This window comes from Oenanthe melanoleuca, chromosome 5 (genome assembly GCF_029582105.1).
Source record: "Oenanthe melanoleuca isolate GR-GAL-2019-014 chromosome 5, OMel1.0, whole genome shotgun sequence".
Taxonomy (NCBI): Eukaryota; Metazoa; Chordata; class Aves; order Passeriformes; family Muscicapidae; genus Oenanthe; species Oenanthe melanoleuca.
This window is the reverse complement of record NC_079339.1, coordinates 11,378,082-11,401,500: the sequence shown is the minus strand read 5'-3', so window position 1 is coordinate 11,401,500 and position 23,419 is coordinate 11,378,082. Positions and strand designations below refer to the sequence as shown.

The following is a 23,419-nucleotide window of genomic DNA, read 5'->3' as shown; positions in this document are numbered from 1 at the left end:
AGTGGGCACTAAGTCCTGTGCTCACAGCAGTCTCTAGTAGAGCTATCTATGACAGTTTTATGAAGTTGGAGATATTTTTATCCCCATTATGCAGACAGGAAGAAAATACCAAGAAAATATGTTCTATTTTTCCAAGTTTACAGTGTAAATTAGCAGCACAGTTCTCAGATTAGAAATTACTTTGCTCTTTCCAGAGGCCCCAGAAAGATGTGGCCCTGTGTCCTAAAGAAAGGCACAGTGTCTGAAAAGCATTCCTGCACTGGTTGCTCTGGGAGCTTGACACCACTCACATGCCTTGAACCTTTGGATATGTTTCAGTGCAGAGCTCAGAGCACAGATGCCAAAGGGAGTTTCATGTGCCAGGCATCCATATCCCTGGCATGCCCATGCCAAGCACTGGCAGCAAAGGAGAGAGCATTGAGGAAAATGCTCTCTGGGGTGCATGAGCAGCTTGGGCTGATGGCCCAGGGGCTGAAGGTTTGGCCTTTCTGGCAGGAAGGTAAGGACCAGCTGGGTCAGATGAACCCACACAACTTGTCTCCCACCCACACCTGCCCCAGTGCTGCTGAGCAGTTCTAGAGGGAGAAAAACCCAAGTTCTTCCAACTCTCCAGTTCACCAGCCCTTGTTCTCTGGGGCAGTATCTACACTCAAGGAGGGAGGCCCATGATTTGCAGTGGCAGCAGTACAGGGGCTGGGATGCATTGGAATGATTTACTGCTGAGGATGAAACAGTGAGGAAAACAGGCTCAGGTGAGAGCAGAAATAATCCTGTGGTGCTGCAAGGCTGGCATGGACTGTGCTCCATGCTCCACTCACTGAGCCCCAACCTAGATTAACAATAAATCATCCTGCCATCACCCCCTTTGCTCTTCTTCCCAGCTGGAGTGGAGCATAGTTGCAGCATATCCATGTGGCAGTGGCAGGGTGTCATGAGACACTTTGGCCTCTGAATGGCTCCAGCATCCCTGCAGGTAACACAGTGACTATCACACAGAACACTGAGTTTGAAAAGAGCATTTCATGTTTGTCTGCTGGAGCAGGCTTACAGCTGGGATCAGGCTCTCTCCTTTCCCAAATCCTCAGAATATCCAGATCCGAGTTATTCACATCAGGATTGTGGCAGAAACAATCTGTGCATGTCAGATGCAGACACCTGCTCCTCCATCCACAGCTACTCACAGCACAAGGATGCTGACACACTTTGCAATGAGACTTTCTGAAGTAGTTAAATATCCAGCTCCTATAGATTTCAAGGCACCACTATGGTGTGGTCTAGGATGATGGGAATAGATTTCCATGTGTCCCAAGTCTGTCCTGTGACACTCCTCTCCTGCACTGTGTGTGTGTCAGCAGATTTCCAACTGCTGGGGAACACCCAGCTTGCACCACTCTGAAATGTTAAAGCTACTCTTGGCACCAGGTTCTCCAGATCCAACCTGGCTTTCTGTTAGCAGGCAAACATGAGAGACTTCATATTGCTAGAATGCTGGACTAGCCACCAAAAATAAAATCAGTGCTTTCAACCAAATTATTGGGAAAATAAATTCCCTCAGCCCATTTTCGTGACATTTCAGTGAGTGCAAACCACATGTATGTTCAGTCTGAACACAAGCTGCAGGCACAAGGAGTTATGTCTGTTCTCAACAAAAGAACATTTAGGTACTGAGATTTCAGTAATTACTATCAACCAAATACTGTCATTCTTAGATGACTTGTGTGGTCTTTAGTGCTTTGTAAATCTTGGAGTTCTCCTTTCTGCAACTGAAAGAAGAGCAGTAGCAAAGACAATAAAATTAAGATTTTTGTAAAGGATTTCCAATGAGCATTGAAGTCAGCCAACAAACTTGAGACTTTTGGGAGGGTGATTTGAACTTATTTAGATCATGATTAACAAGAGATCTATCCAGAGAAATCATTAAAGTACAATCATTAAAGGGTTAAGCTGTTACAGATGAATGGATATGTACCCAGTAAAATGTCAAACTGATCTGCAAGAATTATCAGACAAACATGACAAACCTGTTAGTCCTACAATTTTTATTCTACAACTTAAATTGATAAATTTTTGAAAGGCTTGTTGCCCCTAGACCTAACCCAAGCCTGAAGCTCCTTTGCTGAACTGTCAGTTGTCTAACTCTGCTATGACAGGAGACTGAATCTGCAGAAAAGCAGGTGCAAGCAGAATTATACCTCTTCTGGAAAGAAGCTTCAAAACTTCATCTCAAAAACTCATTGTGATAAAATTCTGTGATTCTTAGATGGTTAGCATGTTTTCCAATAAAGGCTATCATTTGCACTAGAACATTTAAACATTATTGTTTGTTTTCTGCACATTGCAAATACTGTGCTGAACAAACTGAGGGCAGCTTTACTGCACAATTTTTTCTTAAAAACTAGATTTACTTCCTCTGAGATAATTGCCAGGACTCAAAGATAAGCACTGCTGATCAGAGCTTGACTTTCCACATCCCCCACATCTTTCTGGAAGGAACAACATGCCTCAGCAGAGCCGAGGTCTTTCAGAAGCAGGTGTCTCCTGAGAGAAAAGGACAGATCCTGAAGGCTTCTCTTCTCTTCCTGTCCCAATATAATTCAGGTGAGGTTGTGCTAAAACACTTTTAATAACTGAGCCAACACCAAGCAGCAGAATCTGAAGGGATAGTGTGCATCTGAGATGCTGTTTAGCAGTTCCTTGCAAATCTCATCAATAAGTATCAAGAGAGGATGTGTATCATACACATGCACAGAAAGGTGAACTCATTAAAAATGCTGCAATTTGAATTCTTAGCAACAACTATGCCTACAATTTTCCAAACAATGAGTAGAATGATTGTTACCATGTCTAAAACTCAAGAGGAATCACTGGATTAAAACAATCCAAGATCCACAAATTACTGGGGAAATGCAGCCCATACACTCTCCCCATCATTAACTCAGGAAGGACTTTCTGTGATAAAAGTTTTCTCAGCATTTATCCTCTATAGCTGTTAATAATAATTTAGGATAATATTCCTAAGGACTGAATTAAATAAAATCACCTACATTGCATAAAACTGACACAACTGCTATAGTAATGAACTTTGGAAATAAAAAACCTCTGCATGTACATTTTACAGGAAGAAAAGACTATGAGGGATCAGCTATGGTTCCACAACTGGACAATAATGAAATTATGGTCCATTAAAAATCACAAACAAGGGCATTTGCGCCAGAATGAATTAGATAACCTTTAGCACACATAACCGTGAGCTTTTTTGGGGGATCAAGGGATGCAGATTTTAGAACTCCAAAACTAAAGGCATTCAAAGGTATCGTAGCAGTGCATTCATCAGTGCAGACCAGCAGAAAAAAAACACTTGTCTTGCATGCAATTCCTAGATTTTCTTATGCCAAAAGCACTGCATCAGAGGGAGAATTTAAAGTATTGTTACTGCAAAAAAACAGCCCACTTATTTATCTATTTGGAGAATCGAGTGCGTTCCCTTGACTTTTACCTATTCTGGGATTTTCTGTGGAAGCGCGACTCTTTCTTCTGCCTTCGGGTGACGGGGGGCGCGGGCGTGGACGGGAGGGGCGGAGGAGCGGCAGGAGTGGGAGATGGAGGGAGGCCATTGCTGGCCTTGCTCTTGTGGGATTTGTCTGCCTCGTACTCAAAGGTGCGTTTGGGCTTGGGGACGGGATTGACGGCGCTGTGAGCCGCGCTTTCCAGGAGCGCCCTGGGGCCGCCGGAGCTCCCAGTCACCCCCTGTTTCGTTTTACTGCTTTTCTCAGCGTCAGGAGGTGTTTCTGGTTCACTCCCCAAAGTAACACTCCCTCCTTTGCTATCGCTCAGGGTTTCACTCAGTCCCTCCGCGGTACTCAGAGTCCCAGACTTTTTCCTCCCTTTGTCAACACTGTAGCAGCTGCTCGGTAACTGGGGGAGGCCTCTGCCCGACTGCTCCTTCAGCGCCTGCTCGATCTTCTGGATTCTGTTGAGCACAGCAGAGGACTCTTTCCTCGCATGGCTCTTCAGGAAAGTGGCAGAAGGAGGTTCGCCCCTGCCTGGTCTCTTTTCAAACCGATGGCAGGAATCCCTGTCCAGCAGTTCCTCCTCCTCTGTTTCCGGGTAAGAGCACTCGGAAAACGTTCGGCTCATTCTCCTGAGCCCTTTGAAGTCAAAGGTCTTGTCGCTGCAGGGAGAGGTCAGCACGCTGGGGCAGCTCTCACTGCCCGACCTCTCCCCGGCATCCCTCTTGTCCGTACACACGCTCGTCCTGGGGCACAGCTCCCGGCGGCATTCCCATTCCGTGATCTTCTGCCTGATGTCCAGCGCCTGCGAGCGGACGCTCACCCTGCTGATGGAGAGCGCCCTCACTTTGCTGGCCGTGCCCAGGGACAGAGTGCTCCGGGTGAGAGGATGGCTCCCTATTGCTTCCCCATCTGGATCCTCATGCGGCCTCTCCTTTTGGTCAGCCTTGAAGACGGACAGCCTTTTGTCCAAAGCGCCCACGCTGCTGGCTTTGAGCGGGTGGCTCGGGGAGTCGGTGTCCGAGGGGCTCGTGGAGCCGCTGCGCAGCGCGGACGCGCGGCTGCTCCAGTCCTGGAGGCACAGCCTGGAGCCGGAGACTCTGGAGAGCCCGGCGGAGCGGGAGGAGTCCTCGCTGTCACTGAGCGGGTAGGCAGGGCTTCTCTGGGGGGACAACAGCGGCGGCAGAGTGGCTGAATGGCACCTGGAAACACAAAGAAATAGAAAATCAAGGCCTTGGGGAAAGCGGAGGTATTTGCCAGCTTTCTTCTGGCCGCAGGTCTCCACACTGCAAGAACACCCCAAAGCACCATTAAGACACCAGTGACCATTCAGCCACAGAGTCAGGGTGGGAGGTTTCAGCCTTTAACTGGTGTCAGTGATGGGCCAGGAGCAGGACACTTGGCACATCTGTTTGACCCCCAGCTCTTCCAAGTTTCCTGAATTTAGGCTGAGATTCTCGCAGCAAACCTGCAGATGAGTAGACCTGGTCCATCTTTGGTGTGATGCCAACAGATTAAATTCCCCTTATCAAACAGAAGTAATTTCTTATCAAAAGAATATTACACACTGAGAAAACACATTGATCTGTTCACACTATGTGTTGAAGAATATAAACTACATAGAAAGATCTCAGTGGAAAAAACCCTTGGAACAAATTCTAGCCATGGTTTGCAAAGTCAGCTATTGTTGCTGGGGTTTTGTACATTGTTGCAAGGACTTTTAAGAACAAAAAGACACAAGGAAGTTAAATAACACATTAATCATTTGGCTCATCAGTGATGAGCCAGCAGTAAGGAAATTAAGCCAAAAGCATGTCAAAAATGGGGGTTTGCCACCCTGTCAAAATCCATACACGTACAAATCATAGCAGAAATAATCACATCTCCTTTAACAATAACTCCTTTCTGTTCCAAACAGTACAGGAAAAAGAGGAAAGACCTATAAGCAATGCCTTGCATGTGCTATTAAGTCTATGCTGTGTGAAGACTGTGGATAACAAGCTGTTTTCTATCAAATGTACTGCACACAGGCAAGATCCAAATGAAAGAACTGCTTGACCAAAAGAAATCAGGGGAACAAATATCTGCAGTATAGCAAAGGGAGAAGAGATTCAGAAGATCTCTGCTGCTATATTGTTTTCTTCCCAACAGCCAGCCAATACTTACAGCAGAAGTGCCAATTTCTGTGCATTAATCCAAAAAACCCAGAGCAGTGGGGTGATTTCTAAAAAAATTAATTTGACGCAGGAAATATTTTCTTTTCCTTCACATGCAACCCCAAACCAAATCATCAGATTTCATCCCAGATTCCTACAGCAGATACTTCACAATCAAAGCTCAAAAATATCACAGAAAAGAAAAGTTCTGGTCAGAAAAAGACAATAATCAAATTATCACAAAAGGGAACTGATCTCTTTTTTCAGAGGCCTGAGACAAGCAAGTCTGTTTGTCAGAGAAGTTACACCACTTGGTGACTTTTATTTCTTGACTGTTTTGAAAGATAAACATGCCTGTAGGAAAAGAGATCTTATGTCAAAGATGATGGCAAATACTCCTACAACAACTGCCTAAAGCAGTTATTTCAGGACAGAAAGGATGCTTGCCAGAATACGCTCTTGGCATCCTAAAAGTTGAATTTCCTGCCATTCTATACAGCTGCAGACAGGTGTCTTAAGGGATCTCAGAAGATCAAAAGCAGGTGACAGACCATGAGTGGTTTTGGCTGGCTGTTGCAGCTCAGTTTGTAGTGGATTACCTGGAATTACCTTGGCAGACATACCCTTACAGTGCCTGAAGATGAAATCTAAATCAGGCTCCTCAGGCTTACTGGAGCACCCTGATCCTTCATTATTTCAGTCTCACTTCAGTTTCTTCAGGCTAATAGCAAATTTTAATATTATTCATAACACTGCCTTAGCTTAGATCTGAGATCACATTCTCTAATCTTTCATGTCATGCAGACGTGTCCTAAAGCTGCACTGACTTTCTCTCAAGGAAACAGGCATCAACCAGTGGAAGTGTATTTTATGTCTAAGTACTACACCTTGGAAGCTGCATGTTGGCTAAATCCAATGTCAGGATTCAGCTATAGGAGAAGGACAGAAGAAGCTCTGTGGAATGCTTTAGCATGTTACAACTTGCTTATTAGACTCTGATCTGTACTGGCAATAGCAAGAATAAAATATAAAATGACAAGGGTAAGGTAAATAAAATGGGACAGCAGAGGTAAAGAACACGCTGAGAATCAGAGAATCACAGACACCTCTCTCTGCCTTTGACACACTGCACAGAAAATACCATAGGTGTAGTCCTTTATCTCCTTATAATCTAAGAAACATCTTTTCAGCTATTTCCACTGCCAGGAAAAGGTTTGGTAATTCATCAGGGAAGGAGGAAAAGGGGAAAATTATGGTTTTCGTAACCTGAAGAAGTTGCAAAACATTTCTATTGAAGAGGTATGAGCCATTCTTTTAAATCCCAGGTTCCCAGTTAGGTAACTGCAATTAAGGCTTCATCTTGAAACCCCCAGATTTGGTTACAAAACTCCCAGTCACTTCCATTGTGCTAGACCAGGGCTGCAGAGCCACAGGCCTTCTCCAGGAGCTTGCCCTCAAAGATCTGGGCTACCTCAGCTAAGAAATAGATTCTGTTTTACACTGCATTACACTCTGAATTTGAGTAATTCAGAGAGAATCTATAGGACTTACTCAACATCAAAGAGGGACAGAGCTTTGTTCCAAAGGTTTCAGCATGCATCCTCTAAATGATGCTGGTAACAGAATGAAAGAAACAAACAAGTCCAAAAGCTGATCAGTAGATAATAAAATTATTCTTCCCCAAGAAACCTACTTCCATGAAAAGAATATTCTCCTGAAGGCACAGAAGTTCCACAGACTTTAAAACCAGTATTACTGGATGGAGACAAATAATTAAGAAACTTGCAACCTTCCACAAAAAGATTGTAAAGCAAAACACTTTTAATTGAAGTTTTCTACATACAGAATGATACAGTACAGAACCTTATTATGCATATCATTACATAAACTTTCCAAATACCTTATATAAACAGCATAAATAGAGATTATGGAATGAAGTTTAACTTTCTTAACAAGTTCCCTTGACCAACACCTTTGTTCTGGGCAAGGATTATTTCTTTAAGGATATCAGCATTTCACAAAAGACACCTTTATAAGTTGCTCTGATTCCCTCAGGGCATTCTTCCAACATGCAGCCTTAGGTGTGCAGTGCCCAAACCCCTGGTAAGTCAGGTGTGCATTGCAGTCTCAAAGGCTGCCAGGAGGCCCATGATGTCCTGTAAACAGGTGACAGATCCTGGAACCACCTTTCTCACCAAGGAGAGCAGACAGAATCCAAGAGGTGCTTTCCAGCTCTCCAGACCAAGCTCAGTTTTGCTGTTGTGATTTGTTCCTTGAGAAATCAGCAGCCACCCACAGTAGGAGGAAACTGATATTATCAGTCATGCTCTGTAGGATTTTGAGCTGTAGATACAATTGATCTTCATATTCTGATTCAGTCTCTTCAGTTTTTCTCACCCAAATATAGAAAAAACTTGTAATTTACAAAGACTTCTTGAGGGCTGCTCTCAAATATTCACATATTCTATTGTTTTCTCTAGTAAAGGCATATCCTTTCACCAGGTCCAGTGAATATGTGGGTAACAGTGGAGCTGTATCTCAGCTGCACCAAGAAGAGAACAGACACACTTGCTTTAAGACAATTTGCAACCTACTCTCACAAGGCAAAAGATCAAAAAACTGAGTTCCTGCCTTTTAGCAAGGCTGACTTGCACCAAAAATCTGTGGGGATGGGGAAGGGCTCATTCTTGGAATCAAATGGGCCTGAGTTCTCACCCTCTATCTGACCCAAAAGTCAAAAAGTCTTCAATTTTGGACAAAACACCAATGTTCTTCCTGCAAAATATGGGTACAGACAACATTTCTCTGTTTGTAGAAGAGGAAAAATTTAATTCCTGGACACCACTCTGAAAGTGAGCAATACAAAATTAGTATTAAAAACTAGGGGGCTTGGCCTTTTGATCCAGTTGAGCAGAAGCACAGCTCCCTCGTGCTTCCAATGCCAAACACCAACTCCACAAAAGAGGAGAAATGGGTGCAGAAAATTCCCACAACTTCAAGAGTAGCTTTTAACAATGGGAGGCAGCAGGAAGGCTGGCTCAAGAGCTGGGTTTGTGTCTTTTGGAAATCAGAGTATGGGTAGATAAACAGAATGTGAATTTATTGAGGCATCTGCATCCAAGATCCACACACTTTATATACTCTAAGGAAAATCTTGGGTTGCATTTCAGGCTTTAACAGTGACTGAAGGGTGTTTAACTGACTTGCCTTGAAAGAGTTACAGGACTCCCACCTCTCACTGCCCTGTTCTGACCCCTGAGCTAAGCAGCTCAGACTCTGCAGCACTGTTTTAGCTTCCCTGAAGTGTCAGGAATGACCCCACAGATCACCCTGTCCTAAGGAAAGGCAAGCTGGAAAAAGCCACTCAGCAATTTTTCAGTTTTGCAAACCCCATCTGCTCTTCTTATACTGACATGTACAGAACAGTAGGACAGATTTTGGCTCTCTGATCCAGGGAATTTCCCACTTCAACATGCTCATGCATGGGAGCCTATTTACTGAAAAATGAACAAGAAACATGATGACAAAAAGGTACTGGGTTTTCCACGCTCCCATCATTTCCCAGTGACACTGATGTTGGGTGCAAAGACTCTCAGCATTGGTTTTACTCCTCAGGACTTTCTCCCCACTTTTGTTAGGAAAAATGTTTCTTTTTTAGTATTTTATTTAGATTTTTTTTTTCATTCCTTGTACTTCTCAGGGCATTGTAGACAGGACAACCTAGCCTGTTTCAGGGTAACAATAACATCAGAATCAGCTGTCACCACAGGATTGTGAGTTTGGAAATGAGATCTGGCCAGCACTAGAGACTTCTTGTTGCTCTAGCCAATATTTAAGGAGATCTGAAACAAATGCAACAGAAATTTCTCTTTGCAAGGGCAGCAAAACTCATGTTTAATACATACACTAAAGCTGCCCTGATAGGTTAATGAGGATGCAACTTAAAAATCCTCTGGAAATTTGTGAAAGAGAGTGCTAAGGAATGTAAGGAATGCTAAGGAGAGCAGATACTGGAATCCATCCTTCCCAGAGCAAAGTGAGAGGGAAGCACACCCTGCTCACCTGTTAATTGGAACCATTCACTATACACTTGGATGTACTGCTGCTGAGAGCAGATGTAGTGGCTCACTTTGATATTCATTTATATCAAACTTCCACTTCATTTGACAAAGCAGACAGAGGAGAGAAAACATGTAGAGACCAACAGAAGCTCAAGTTAGAATCGGTATTTATGTCCTATTCCTTCTGTGACCTGGACAGAACAGACACTTTTGCAGAGGTTCAGTAACCACAGCTCCTTGTAACCAGTACAGTTTCACACCCCACCAAGGGCAGTGCTGCCAGGAAATCACAGAGCACATAAACTCTTCTGCCTTTTTCTTGGGAAAGCTCCCAGTACAAATCAATACTTTTGCACAAACAGAAACTGAACACACCACTGCAGTACAGCAATCTCCCAGGTCTCTTCAGGTGAAAAAAGGCAGAGTAATTCAAAGCAGACCAAAAAATGAAGGACTTTGATAGAAGCAATGATTAGGACACTTCTCCAAAAATTCCCCCTTCCTCTCTCTATACAGGAACTAGTAATAAATTTCCTCTCTGTTTTCCTCCAAAGGACAGTGAGAAATCCTGTTTTAGCTGTCAAACAGCAGCAGTCAGTGGTGTGGTTGCACTTTGAGATGAGTTTTGGAACGAGTCATTTCACAGAGGATTGTGGATTCAGCATTATTTGCTTGTGACAATGTGCCTGTTCCTTTCCTTTCCTCACCAGAGGGGACAGACAGGCAGAGGCAGTGACAGTGGCTGCTGCAAAGACTCAGCCAGGCATTGCTGTAAGAAGGGGACAAATGCAGGGAGTCAGGCTGCTCTGACTGGGTTAACATGAGGGTAAAATGTACAATTATGACCAGAATAGGTGACCTGAAATGGCTTTGCTGCTTAGCTGAGTTGGCCTACGAGGATCCCATGTATTGCTGAATCTTTGAGTTCTGGCTTTTTCTTTTCAAATACAAGTGATCACTTAGGCTTGTACAGCTGCCTTGTATACTGCATCAAAGAATAGAAATTGAATCTTTCAGTGTATTAATTGTTCCAGGAGCAGAAAAGGACTTTAAAGCCAATGTTATTGTTACTCCTTGTAACTAGGAATTAATGTAATGGGAATATAAAGACCAAAGGGACCTCCTGCACTACTGAATTTAAATCCACTGTCATTTGGCAGCAAACCTTTCTATTATAATATACTCTGCACTCTCACAGCAAACAGCATTTTAATTTTCTCCATAACTCGAGTAGATAATTACAGATTGCATTTAATTATCTTAAATCTAAATAAGAGTTTGTGGAGAATAAAGGAGGTGAACTTTTCACACTCAAGGGCTGGTGTGGTAAGGTGATTTTTGAGCTGATTCAACTTGGTGATGAAACAAGTGGTGCATCTTGTCATATCTTGCCTCTCTCTTGGAAAAGAAAGTGATGTACGTGGTAGCAGAAAAAACCCTCTTGCACCAGATCCTTTATAATCTTTGAGCTCTCACCAGGAGTCTGGCTAAAGATCCCTGAAAATCTGAGCTCCAGATAACATCCCCCTGTTATTGTTAACTTTGGGATTGTGACAAAACAAGACAAAAACTTGTACTTTTCTAAACTGAACAGTGAGTCTGCATTATAAGATTGTTTGAAATAGGCTCACTCTCATGAACATGTGGTGGAATGGAAAAGTCCCAGCATTTGGAGAGAATGAGCAATAAAATCAAAGTGGACAACAAATCACAAAATGTTTAGAGATAGAATAAAAATAGAAGCACCAATTATTTTCCTCTTTGTACTTCTGATTTTTTTTTTCCCCCAAGGAGTTTTGATACTTTCCATTTAAATAAAAACCGAAACCATGTCAGAACTAGCTACAGAATGATAGGACTGTGAAATAAAAAAAGATCAAGCTCTGTGTGCAGTTTTTAAAAGCTCCAGTGTCTGTGTTCCCAAGAAGTATTGAGTCAATGTTAACAATTGAATTTGCAGGGGTGCCACAGTGAATTCCTGTGTTTAGCACCCCCCTAAAGCTCTGGGCCTTTGTTGCAGCTGGTTCATGAAGAGAAGTACACACAATCACAGCTGACTCAGCTGTGTTTTATGGCTCAGAAGCTAAAAGGTCTGATTTACACCAGGGAAATGCAGGAGTCATTCTGCCAAAGTAAATTACATGAAGTGGCAACTATGCTCTACCACTGTACAAAACAAGGGCAAAGAAATCAAAGCTGATGAGTCAGATCCTAAATACTTGAATTAGCCTGGATCTGTAAAGCCAAGACAGCAAGACAAAGCTGACCATGAGGAATGACTAAAATCAAAAGCCATCAATCAGCATGCACTAGGTGTCTTTGCCAAGTGAGGGGGAAGAAGATAACAGGAAATTGTGAAATTATCTAGACTCAGAGGGTTAGATTCTCTGCCACTGCAGATTTATGACCATCTTCTGTTCTGTTCCAAGGCAAGGACACGATGGTCTTTAAACAATTCCCCATTTAAGCCTTTTTCACCTCCTCTGTTCAGACACAAATAACTACCCAAGGCAAATACCAACGAGCCTGGGCTGTACTTCTCATCACAAGCATCAGAAGCTGACTGTGAAAAAATCAAAAAGCAAGAATAGAGGTATCAGAGTAAGCCATTCTCTCTTTTCCACCAACTGCACTGTACCACTGGGACAATCTCACTTCCTCCTCAAAAAATATGATTCAAAGTTGAAAAGGGGAAGCCTCCCTTAGAGTTACTCTTTTCCCATAACTTATTCTGAATAATCATTTATGCAATAGGTATTTCCACTGTTACAGCTCCACTATTGTTACTGCTCTGGAATTGGCTCAGTCTGTTTTAGTCTCACCTGATTTCTTAATATCTTGGGAGTTTTGCTGTAGAGGGAGTGGCAAAGCAGCAAGTGATGGCATTTTCTTAAACCAGGCAGAGAGCACAAACCTTTGTTTGTCTATTTAAGAACTGCCAGTCCTTGAAACTTGTCTTTAACAGCATGTCTGAACATGCTGACTGTTAAAAATCCCAGTGCACATAGAGGCTCTCAACTTTGCTTTTTCAAAGGTGATTTTTAAACGTGCTTGCTCATCTGTCCTGGAATATCAAAGCAAGAAACTCTGTAGAACTAATTCTGACAAAGCTTTCCAAGTTTTCTGTGCTCACAGAACATGAACACAATTTGGGAAGAGTTAAAAATTATTTTTATGAATTGTGATGCTCAGTTTTCATGATATCTGAGGGCAGCCTCCAATCTGAAATTTGGAGTTGCAAAGTTGTTGTAAAACAGGCTCATGCCTCTTCTGCCCTGACAAGTCAGAAAACATTACAAGGTCACTCTACACTTTACTAAAATACCCTATATCCACAGAGAAAAGAACTGAACAGGAAGTCAAAAAGTCCTAAATCCTGGCTGCATACTAGTCCAGAACAGAGACAGGTCTGCTTTCCCTGCTTCTCATATAAATCAACTTTTTGGTCATGCAAAACCTCACCAAATAGGCTCAAATATAACTGTCCAACAGGGACAGAAAAAGAATAAGAATTCAGAACTCCCATCTTCTACAAGCTTCCTTAATCTCATCCACTCAGAGGAGCTTATTTCAGAATAAATAAAAAATATTTTTATTTTCCTTTCCTACCAGTATCCACATTTTCCTTCCAGTTCCACCAGCTCAGCTGTGGTCCCCAAAGAGCACCACTGCCCAGTGAGATCTTTCTGTAGAGGTTTCTTTTGTCCAGTTTTGCAAACTAGTTTTTTTAACACGGTAAGAAAGCATTCTAGAAGAGTAGGTTATAAAACAAAAAGCCATTGTCCATCTGTCTGCTATGAAACAGGCATTTTTAATTTCTGTCATCATTTCAGCTATCAATATCACAGTCCATCAAGTCTGAGGCCTGAGATATCTGGAGAAAATACAATATGTCACACAGGATAGTGCTAGATCAAAATGATCTGAGAATATCTGTGCTACTTCTGCAGCTACTGAATTACAGACAAAATAAAATAAAAAGCAAAGTAAAATAAAATAAAATTTAAAATACCAGCAGAATAGAATTTTGTGCACCATCTCTGTGGATCCAGAACAACCTGGACATCTAAACACAGCCTGTCAGACCCAGCCTGTCTCACTGCACTTGGGGCTCATGCACTGGGAAGGGAGGTCACAAGACATATGGACCATTTGAGGCAGGGCAAAAGAAGAACTAATTCTGATCTCAAACTCTGCCCAAAGATGCTCAGGCCTCTGAGGGGCTGACTCATCTCTGACCAGCAGCTGGGTGCCATCTTGTTGGCAAGACAACTGTAGCAACTCAGTTCAGCTTGCCACAGCGTTCTTCTCAAAGGAAAAAGCTTCTCTAAGTACTGACATAAAACCAGCACACTCCATGCTAGGAAAAGTTATCTGTTCCCTCGAGGACATTTTTTGTACATGTTTCTGTAATATGGATAAAGCAGTCTGACAGCTTTTTGTTTGTTACTGCATTACTCTTAGAATGGAACAGCCAGACAAATGTGCCCTTGTTCTTTGTCTTTAACTTCATTTTATAAGTTTTGCCCTCTCTGTTTTGTCCCGTAGAAGAGTGGATTTCTACCTGCTTTAATCACCAAAGATCTCTTTGTCTCAAACTTGGACTATTTTTCCAACATAATAAATTGTATTACCATCCTCTGTGAACTTTCCAGTCACTTAGTTAGGCAATTGCACCTCTAAAGTTGTCAGCCACACATACACTCACATTAATTGCAACCTTTGAGGATAGGCAAAACAGTTTTCCTACCAAAAGTTGCACTTTTTTTTTTCCTTTTCTAAGAGGTAGCCCAACATTCATAACAGACTCTGGACAGAAGCAGTAGTAATATTTCTTACACATACACAATATCTTTCTTTTATGTAAACAACTGAAAGAAAGAAATCAGATGCAGAACATTTTTTTCTTGGCACCTGGAAAAGCAGAAAGGCGAGGGAGCAGTTAATAAGTAAAAGATGACTCATGGAGGTGCCAAAGCAAGGAAGAGAGAAGGAAACCTGTTAATTGAGTATATGTGTCTCATCTTTGTAGGTTGCATCCTGTATTGGAAGGAGGAAAGATTTCAAAGTTTACACCCTTGGCCTCTCTTATCATAATTTTCTTCAGTGGCTCTGACCTTATGGAATGCAAAATACATTCCAGCTATGATGACAAACATGACCCTTGGTACATTTTCCAGTGTGCATAAACGTGGCTGGATGCCAGGTGCCCACCAAAGCTGATCTGTCACTCCCCCTCCTGAGCTGGACACGGAACAGAAAATATAACAAAAAGCTCATGGGTTGAGATAAGAACAGGAAGATATTCCTTACCAATTCCCATCACACCATTTGCACGGGAAAATAATTAATTATCAATCAAATACGAGTAGCATCATGAGAAATAAACCTAAATCTTAAAAACACCTTTCCTCCACCCCTCCCTTCTTTCTGAGCTCAGCTTTACTCCCGATTTTCTCTACCTTTTTTCCCGCCGCTGCTCAGACCTACGGAGAACCGGGGCCATGGTCAGTCCATCACACGGCGTTTCTGCTGCTCCTTCTTCCTCATGGACAGGACTCTTCACACTCTTCCCCTGCTCTAATATGGGGTCACTCTCACTGGAGATAGTTATTACACTCTTCCCCTGCTCTGGAATGGGGTCATTCCCACTGGAGACAGTTACTTCGCTCTTCCCTTGTTCTGGCATGAGGTCTCTCCCACTGGAGACATTCACACTCTCCCCCTGCTTTGGAATGGAGTGGTTCCCACTGGACACAGTTACACTATCCCCCTGCACCAAAATGGGGTCATTCCCACTGGAGATAGTCACACTTTTTCCCTGCTTAAGAATGGGGTCACTCCCAATGGAGACACTAATTGTACTCGTCCCCTGCTCTGGTCTGGGGTCGCTCCCACTGGAGACAATTACACTCTTCTCTGGCATGGGATCAGTCCCACTGGAGAGAGTTACACTCTTCCCTTGTTCTGGAATGGGATCATTCCCACTGGAGAGAGTTACACTCTTCCCTTGTTCTGGAATGGGATCAGTCCCACTGGAGAGAATTACACTCTTCCCTTGTTCTGGAATGGGATCATTCTCGCTGGAGACAGTTACACTCTTCCCTTGTTCTGGAATGGGATCAGTCCCACTGGAGACAGTTACACTCTTCCCTTGTTCTGGAATGGGATCATTCTCACTGGAGACAGTTACACTCTTCTCTTGTTCTGGAATGGGATCATTCCCACTGGAGAGATTTACACTCTTCCCTTGTTCTGGAATGGGATCATTCTCACTGGAGACAGTTACACTCTTCCCTTGCTCCAGAATGGGATCATTCCCACTGGAGACAGTTACACTCTTCCCTTGCTCCAGAATGGAGTCTCTCCCACTGCAGGTAGGCACACTTTTCCTGTGCTCCAGAATGGAGTCTCTCCCACTGCAGGTAGGCACACTTTTCCTGTGCTCCAGAATGGGGTCTCTCCCACTGGAGACAGGAACATTTTTCCCCTGCTCCAGAATGGGGCTGCTCCTGCTGGACACAGGAATATTTTCCCCCTGCTTTGGAATGGTGCTGCCCCTGCTGAAGATATGAGCACTTTTCCCCTGTTTCAGAATGGGGCTGCTCCTGCTGGACACTGGAATATCTTTCCCCTGCTTTGGAATGGTGTTGCTCCTGCTGACGACAGGCACTTTTTTCCCCTTTTCCAGAATGGGGCTGCTCCTGCTGGACACTGGAATATCTTTCCCCTGCTTTGGAATGGTGTTGCTCCTGCTGATAACAGGCACTTTTTTCCCCTTTTCCAGAATGGGGCTGCTCCTGCTGGACACTGGAATATCTTTCCCCTGCTTTGGAATGGTGTTGCTCCTGCTGACAACAGGCACTTTTTTCCCCTTTTCCAGAATGGGGCTGCTCCTGCTGGACACAGGAATATCTTTCCCCTGCTTTGGAATGGTGTTTCTCCTGCTGAAGACAGACACACTTTTCCCCTTTTCCAGAATGGGGCTGCTCCTGCTGGACACAGGAACTTTTTTCCCCTGCTCTGAAATGGTGTTTCTCCTGCTGAAGACAGGAACACTTTTCCCCTGCTCCGAAATGGTGTTTCTCCTGCTGAGGACAGGAACATGTTTCCCCTGCTCTGGAATAGGGCTTCTCCTGCTGCAGACAGGAACATTTTTGCCCTGCTGTGGAATGGTGTTGCTCCTGCTGGAGCCAGGAGCACTTTTCCTCTGCTCCGGCAGAGGATCAGTCCCGCTGGGGACAGCCACGCTTCTCCCCTGCTCCGGGACGGGGTCTCTCCCATGGGAGATAGTTACGGTCTTTCTTCGCTCCTGCATGTGGTGTCTCCCACGGGAGACAGTTCTCCAGAAACTTCTCCAAGGTGTGTCCTTCCCATGGCTGTAGCTCTTCATGAACCGCTCCAGGGTAACTCTTCCACAGGGTGCAGTCTTTCAGGAACAGGCTGTTCCAATGCGGGTCCACCCCAAGATCACAGGTGCTGCCAGCAATCCTTCTCCAGCGTGGGCTCCTCTTTCCACAGGTCCACAGGTCCTGCCAGGAGCCTGCTCCAGCACGGGCTTCCCATGGGGTCACAGCCTCCTTCAGGCATCCACCTGCTCTGCCTTGGGCTCCTGCACAGGCTGCACCTGGATCTCTGCATCCCCGTGGGTCCCCATGGGCTGCAAGGCTCAGCTGCCGCACCGTGGGCTGCACCACGGGCTGCAGAGCAACCTCAGCTCCGCTGCCTGAGCTCCTCCTCCCCTCCTGTTCCGCTGACCTTGGTGCCTGCGGGGCTGTGCCTTTCATACACTCTCACTCCTCTCCTCTTTGGCTGCAATAGCTCCTGCACAGGAACTTTTTTCACTTCTTAAATACGTCACCCCAGAGGCGCTGCCATGGTCGCTGATGGGCTCGGCCTTGGCCAACACAATGGCTTTGTGCAGATTAAGAAATTACATACTTGACTTGAATTTATGAGGGAATTTCTAGTCATTCCCTTCCTTTAAAAATCTATTAACCAGCGTTTGATTTTTCTTCTGGCTTATGTTAGCACAAATCAAGTATTGCTAAGGAAAAGTTGCTGCAGATCCAAACTGATGCATAAGTTAGTACAGGAAGATTTAAGGCATTGATCTGGTGCAAATGTACACTTATGAAAAATAAAGTTTCAGTTTAAATAACGTTTGCACTGAAAATTAACTTAGGTTACTATATCTGACTGGTTACAGTGTGCTTCAGTCTACTTTTAGCTAAACAAGCCAGGAAAAAGAGGAAATGTGCTGGGCATACCCACAACTGAGCATCACATGAAAAAACTGGCCAGCCAAAAGTTGTTGGGGTTTTTCCTTAGTTGAACAGAGTTTTGAAAAACTCTCTGATCTGTTTATTCCCCAATCTGCTGGCATATACATATAAATGTTTAAAGAAAAAAAAAAAAAGAAAATATAGGGGGGAACAAGGCAAAAAAGGCAAGCTGTGACTTGCAGTTGCTATCATACTTATTTACCTAAGAGCCCAGACAAGGCTGAATTTAACTTGACCAAGGGCTACATCTGGCCCTAATCCAGTTTCACTGCATATTAACAAATGAACAATCAGACAGTGCTGGAGCACTGTGCACACCAATATTCAGAAACATGATCCAAAGGAAACTTTCCAAAAGATTCAGACATTGGCTTCTCTCTGCCTTTTGCTGCCCATTACTGTCAACAGGAGCAGAGTTAGGTCAGGGTAAGGCACTCCCCATGACTTTGTTCACAGTGATCAAGGGTAACTTAAACGTGTCCATTACTCATCTGCCTGAAATGAGCCTCCCAGACCAAATTTCAACACCACACCTACAAGAGCTGTGGGATCTCAAGCCTAAATTTGGAATCAGAATAATAGCTGGGGGATTTATATATCCTTTATAAGCATTTGATTCTCACAAGACCTTGGCTTCTCATAAAACTGTGGATTTAGTTTTACACTAGTTTCTATAAGAAGCTGGCCAATATATATTAACATTTCACTTCACTTTTTAATTCTTATGAGAGAATTTGTATGTAGTATAACCCTAAGGATGAAAATACTTTGTGGTCACTGCCCTGAAATAGAAATGCTGCACAGTGAACAATGATTTACTTAATTTAGGGCAACTAAACATTAACTTAGAGCAACTAAAAGGAAGAAGACATTTCTCCTGTCACACATGCTTTCCCTCCAGGACAAAACTAAGTTTCATGTCCCTACAGGAAGCTACATAGGTTGCACCAGGCAAAACATCCAGAAAATGAAAATGCTATGGTGCAAGTGAGGCAATACCAACATCTGTGTATATAGCAGCAAGAAAAACCAACAGGCAACATTTATGAATTCATCAGCTCTGAAAATATTTGCTCCCTACAGACTACAACACAAACAACAAACTTCTTCCAGTAACCCATGGGGTCTCAGATAATGAATATTTGAAGCAGTAAATTGAAGTCCAGATTCTGACCCTAAATTACATCCCTCAGAACCTCATAGAGTTGGACCCATAATACTGATTATTTTCCTGAAAAGCACAGACCTGTGACTTATGCCCTTTATTCAATGAGAAAAAAATACAAGTTGTCTCATAGCCAAGAAAGCACATTTCACAGAAAGTATATTAAAAAAAAAAAAAAAGATGCCACAAAAACCCCAAATCTGACACCAGGCATCAAAACCAACACAACACACACAGCAGCACTTCATTTAATACTGTGTTTTCTTCTCAGCAGTTAAAAAAGCACAGTCATATTCAGCCTAAATATAACAACTATGGTCTCTCTCTAATGGACCAACACTTTCTATACAATAAAAACAAATTTATCTTAGTATGGGTATGAACACAGCTGAGTTACTTTAAAATCTCCTTTAAGAATTAAAGAGGATAAAAAGGAATCTCATCAAATAGATGAGAAACAGGCATTTAGCTTTAGAGACATGAGGTTCTGCTTGAGAGCAAGAGAGGTAGAGGGAGCAAGGGAAGAGAAGGGCTGTAAAAATGAGTTTTAGTCCCACACCAGAAATGCAAACTCTGGAAATTAAAGCTACTGCTCTAGCTACTTTCAGGAAGCAGAAAGCTGGTGTTGAATTCCTGCCTGTGAGTAGATAGTTCATCTCCTGCAAACCTGGTAATGGGAAAGGACACTAAGGAATTCAGTGCTATGGCACTTCATGCACTTCTGCTGTATTTAATTTCCTCCTCTTGTGCCCCTGACAAGCACACAGCTGCCCACCACTGCCATGGCTTCAGCCTACCCAGACTTACTCAGAAGCTCTTCCCTTCTGGAAAGATGCAGAATGGAGGTGGAGGAATCCCCAGTCCGACCTCTGTGCTCCCTGAACACTGCCTGCTTCACCTGACAAGCAGCAAATGACACACTGAGAGGGTTTGTCAAACCTCTGCCCCTTTGTGTGCTTAAGGGGAGGAAACTGCCATTAATGTTTAACAAAACAGGAGCAAAGCCTTTCTCTGCAATCTCACGTGTTGGCTTTGAAGGACCGGCGTGTGGGAAATCTGGCAAGCCAGAAGTTTGCTCCAGGTAGCCCACAAATATTCAGGTTTTATTTTAAAGTTACAGGAAGCAACAGCTTACAATTCATTCCTGAAGCTCTGAGCTGAGGCAATCCAGCTGCCTGATGCTAAAGAAACCATGGAAGCTGTGTCAGGGACCAAACCACACACACACAGAGCAAGCCTGCCAGGCTCAGCCCCTATCTTGAAGCCCACATGGGTGACAGTACTGTTTGACAGGAAAGGGAGAGGTAAAAAATCACATTCAAATGCTTTCAGGTCTCTGCCAACAGGCTGTCTGCCATCTCCCCTTTGCCTGTGTTGACATAAAGAGGCTTCCCAACTCAGCAGCAAGCTGAGGGGCAGAGTCTGGTGTGAGAGCAGGTTCATTACTGGGCATTTGCTCAGTGTCTGGACTGAACAAATTCAATCTTTCTGTCCCAGCTGCCTCCTGGGGTGAACGTCCCACTGCCCAATCAAAAAGGTGAGTCAGCTGGAGATATCCATGCTGTGGCAACAGGAGGATTAACCAGCACCACCCACTCCTGAGTGTCACCAGCACTGCCCCATCCTGGGCACAGAAGTCCCTGTGCCTGCAGCCCACCTGCCTGCCAGCATTGGCTGTTAAAGGACCTTCTCAGCCTTTCACTAGCAGAATCTGAATCACAAAGCCTTTCTGTGCTGCTGCCACTGCAATGAATTCTGCTTTTACAGCTCAGATAGTTATGTTGTTACCTGGAAAAAGCTTACTTTTAGGAAACTGTGATGCATGATGGGCTTATCCTAGGAATCCAAAATGAAAAATACCATTTCCATCTATTAGGTGCTGTTAATTGTCAAAAAAGCACTTGCTGTACAGCCACAGTATTGTGGATCACCTATGTTGAAGGGACCCTGCTTTACAGACCTAACATTTTCTTTCTATAGCTAAAGAGAGAAGAAAACAAATTAATACTTCTCATATACTACACCAATTTTCTACAGCTCCCTCACAATAAAATACTAACACATATTGGCATTAAAGCTCATCATTAATATGATAAACATAAAATATTTCTTTTATAAGAATAGTGCTTTAACAAAGAGCTTCAGGAGCAACATATGAACACTCTGGGCCAGATTTCCATATCTGGTTAATAACAAACAGGACATTTAGGCTCTCAAAAAAAGCAGTCAGGTTGTTACAAGAACTGACATTCCCATTGACTACAATAGAATTTTATGGATTGACTCAGTAAATTTTTAAAGTGCTATTTATTTATTAGGAACATCATATCTATTACAATTGCTTTCAGCACTGAAGCCCATCCTACCAGATGCCTGCACATTGCTGCCTGTTGCTCAACAGCTCCAGGGTTCCCTGGTGCCAAGGGAATGTGACACATTCCCATGTGGCACACTGCCAGTTCTATACACAGGGCCTGGCCAGAATGGAAATAACCTCAGAGTGCATGCTGGCAATTGAGACAAAAGTTTTGAAAAAGTCTCCCAGGAACTATGGGCATTTTTGGAGGTATATATTGTAATGATACAGATGCTACCTGTGTATTTCCATTAGCCCCCATTTTCCTGCTTGAAGAAAAATGCTTACAGTTTGTTTTGCTTTTAAAGGCCATTTGCTGCCAATGTTTATTCTCAAGTGTGAAGACTGAAGGTGATGCTCAGTGTGGAGACTGAATCAAGCACTCACCTAATTCCCAGTTTCATCACACATTATTGCCTAGTGAATAGTGATTATGTTATTTAGAGGGTGAAGCCAGTGAAAATGCCTGTGTACTTCTTGCTTTGTTTTCCCAGGCCAATGAGTTGGGTTTTTTTCCAGTCAGTGGAGGAACATATATTATCTATCTTATTATGTTTAGATCTTCCTTTCAAATTCAATCTCCAAAAATTCTGTTATGTCTCTTTTAATGTTCTATTCTGCCCAAGTGGAAAATATATTTATAGGGTGACCAACCCAACAGTGCAGGAAACTGATAAGACAACCCAGATCCTTTCATTTCTAAGCAACTGATTCAAATCCAGACTGATTAGGGCAGAGAAAAGAAATTGTTCTCCCACACTGGTGGCTTTTCAAGAGCTCAGGTGTAAAGATATGAGTGTCTTAACTCCTAAATGGACAGATATTCACAGAACATGGAATATCATTTGCAGTGTTCATCACTTGCATCTTTGATGGTCTTTTCAGTGAAATCATCAGCATCTCCCTGGTCCAGAAAGCAGTAGAGTTTCATTCCAGAAAAACTGGAATACTGGCATTATGATGTAAAAATGTTATGCACATGACTATTATGCCCTACTCCCTGAATACTTCAGTCTCACTTCTCATCACCCCCCAAACACAAATCCCCATAAAACTTGTGCTCTGATTCTGATACCACACTGGTGGGGACTGCTGTGAGTGTTTTAACATGTTTCTTGTTCATTGATTCTATTCACTACAGTTCAGTGCAGTAAAAGCACTGGAAAGATATCAGAAACATTTCCAAAATCAAGCCCTTGTAATAATTTTCTGTAAAAATATCTAAGTTTAGTTCAGATCTTAGTACCGCTGAATACATTATTGTAAATATAGTGATTAAACAAATAAAGATTGCAGTGTTAGTCAAACAAGTTGCATTAAAAATACCTCTTTAGTGTAATCTCTCATCTAAAACTCTGTTTTTTAAAGACTTTTTAGTTTCTCTTTTTAATCTTTTAGTTTCCATTGGTTTTGGAAAATATAAACTTAATAGAAGAGAAAAGGTAGTTTTACTGATAAGGTATGGTTTGCTTCATATAAAAACATAAAGCATTCAAAGTGTCATGAGAATTAAATGACAATAGGAAGGGAATTCACTATATTCCTGTAGCCTCTAAGTAATAAAAAAGTCAACTTGATTTGAAGCTTAATGAAGCAAAATTCAATCAAGATTTTAGGTTTTGTTGGGGTGTTTTCTCAAGAACCTATGCAAATGGGAGAGAGATATTGATATAATTTCCAGCTAAGAAAAAGTGATTTGTTTGATTGACAAGTGCATTCTTCCTGAATGGACTTCTAAAATTAAAGAAACCAGCCAGCATTAGAAATGGAACAGCAAAATTCCCCACTATCCACTGTTTAAGGAGCCCAAAGGATGTATCCAGAAGCAGGTCCACTTCTCCAATTCTTTCTCTTGCTCTGACTAGAAGCTGCCACCTCATCTCACAA

At 43.0% G+C, this 23,419-nt stretch overlaps 1 protein-coding gene across 5 annotated transcripts in view; it reads right to left on the bottom strand.

Moving 5' to 3' along the window:
* The window catches only part of DENND2B (DENN domain containing 2B), a 149,767-nt gene that overhangs the window by 54,606 nt on the left and 71,742 nt on the right, over window positions 1–23,419 (bottom strand). For 4 of the 5 annotated variants that reach the window (XM_056492270.1, XM_056492268.1, XM_056492271.1 and 1 more), the window contains one exon: window positions 3,497–4,711. In XM_056492270.1, coding sequence (XP_056348245.1) covers window positions 3,497–4,711 — 1,215 coding nt within the window. Of the gene's footprint in view, window positions 1–3,496; window positions 4,712–19,983; window positions 20,085–23,419 lie in introns of those variants that run through there. The other variant, XM_056492272.1, reaches the window with a different exon arrangement.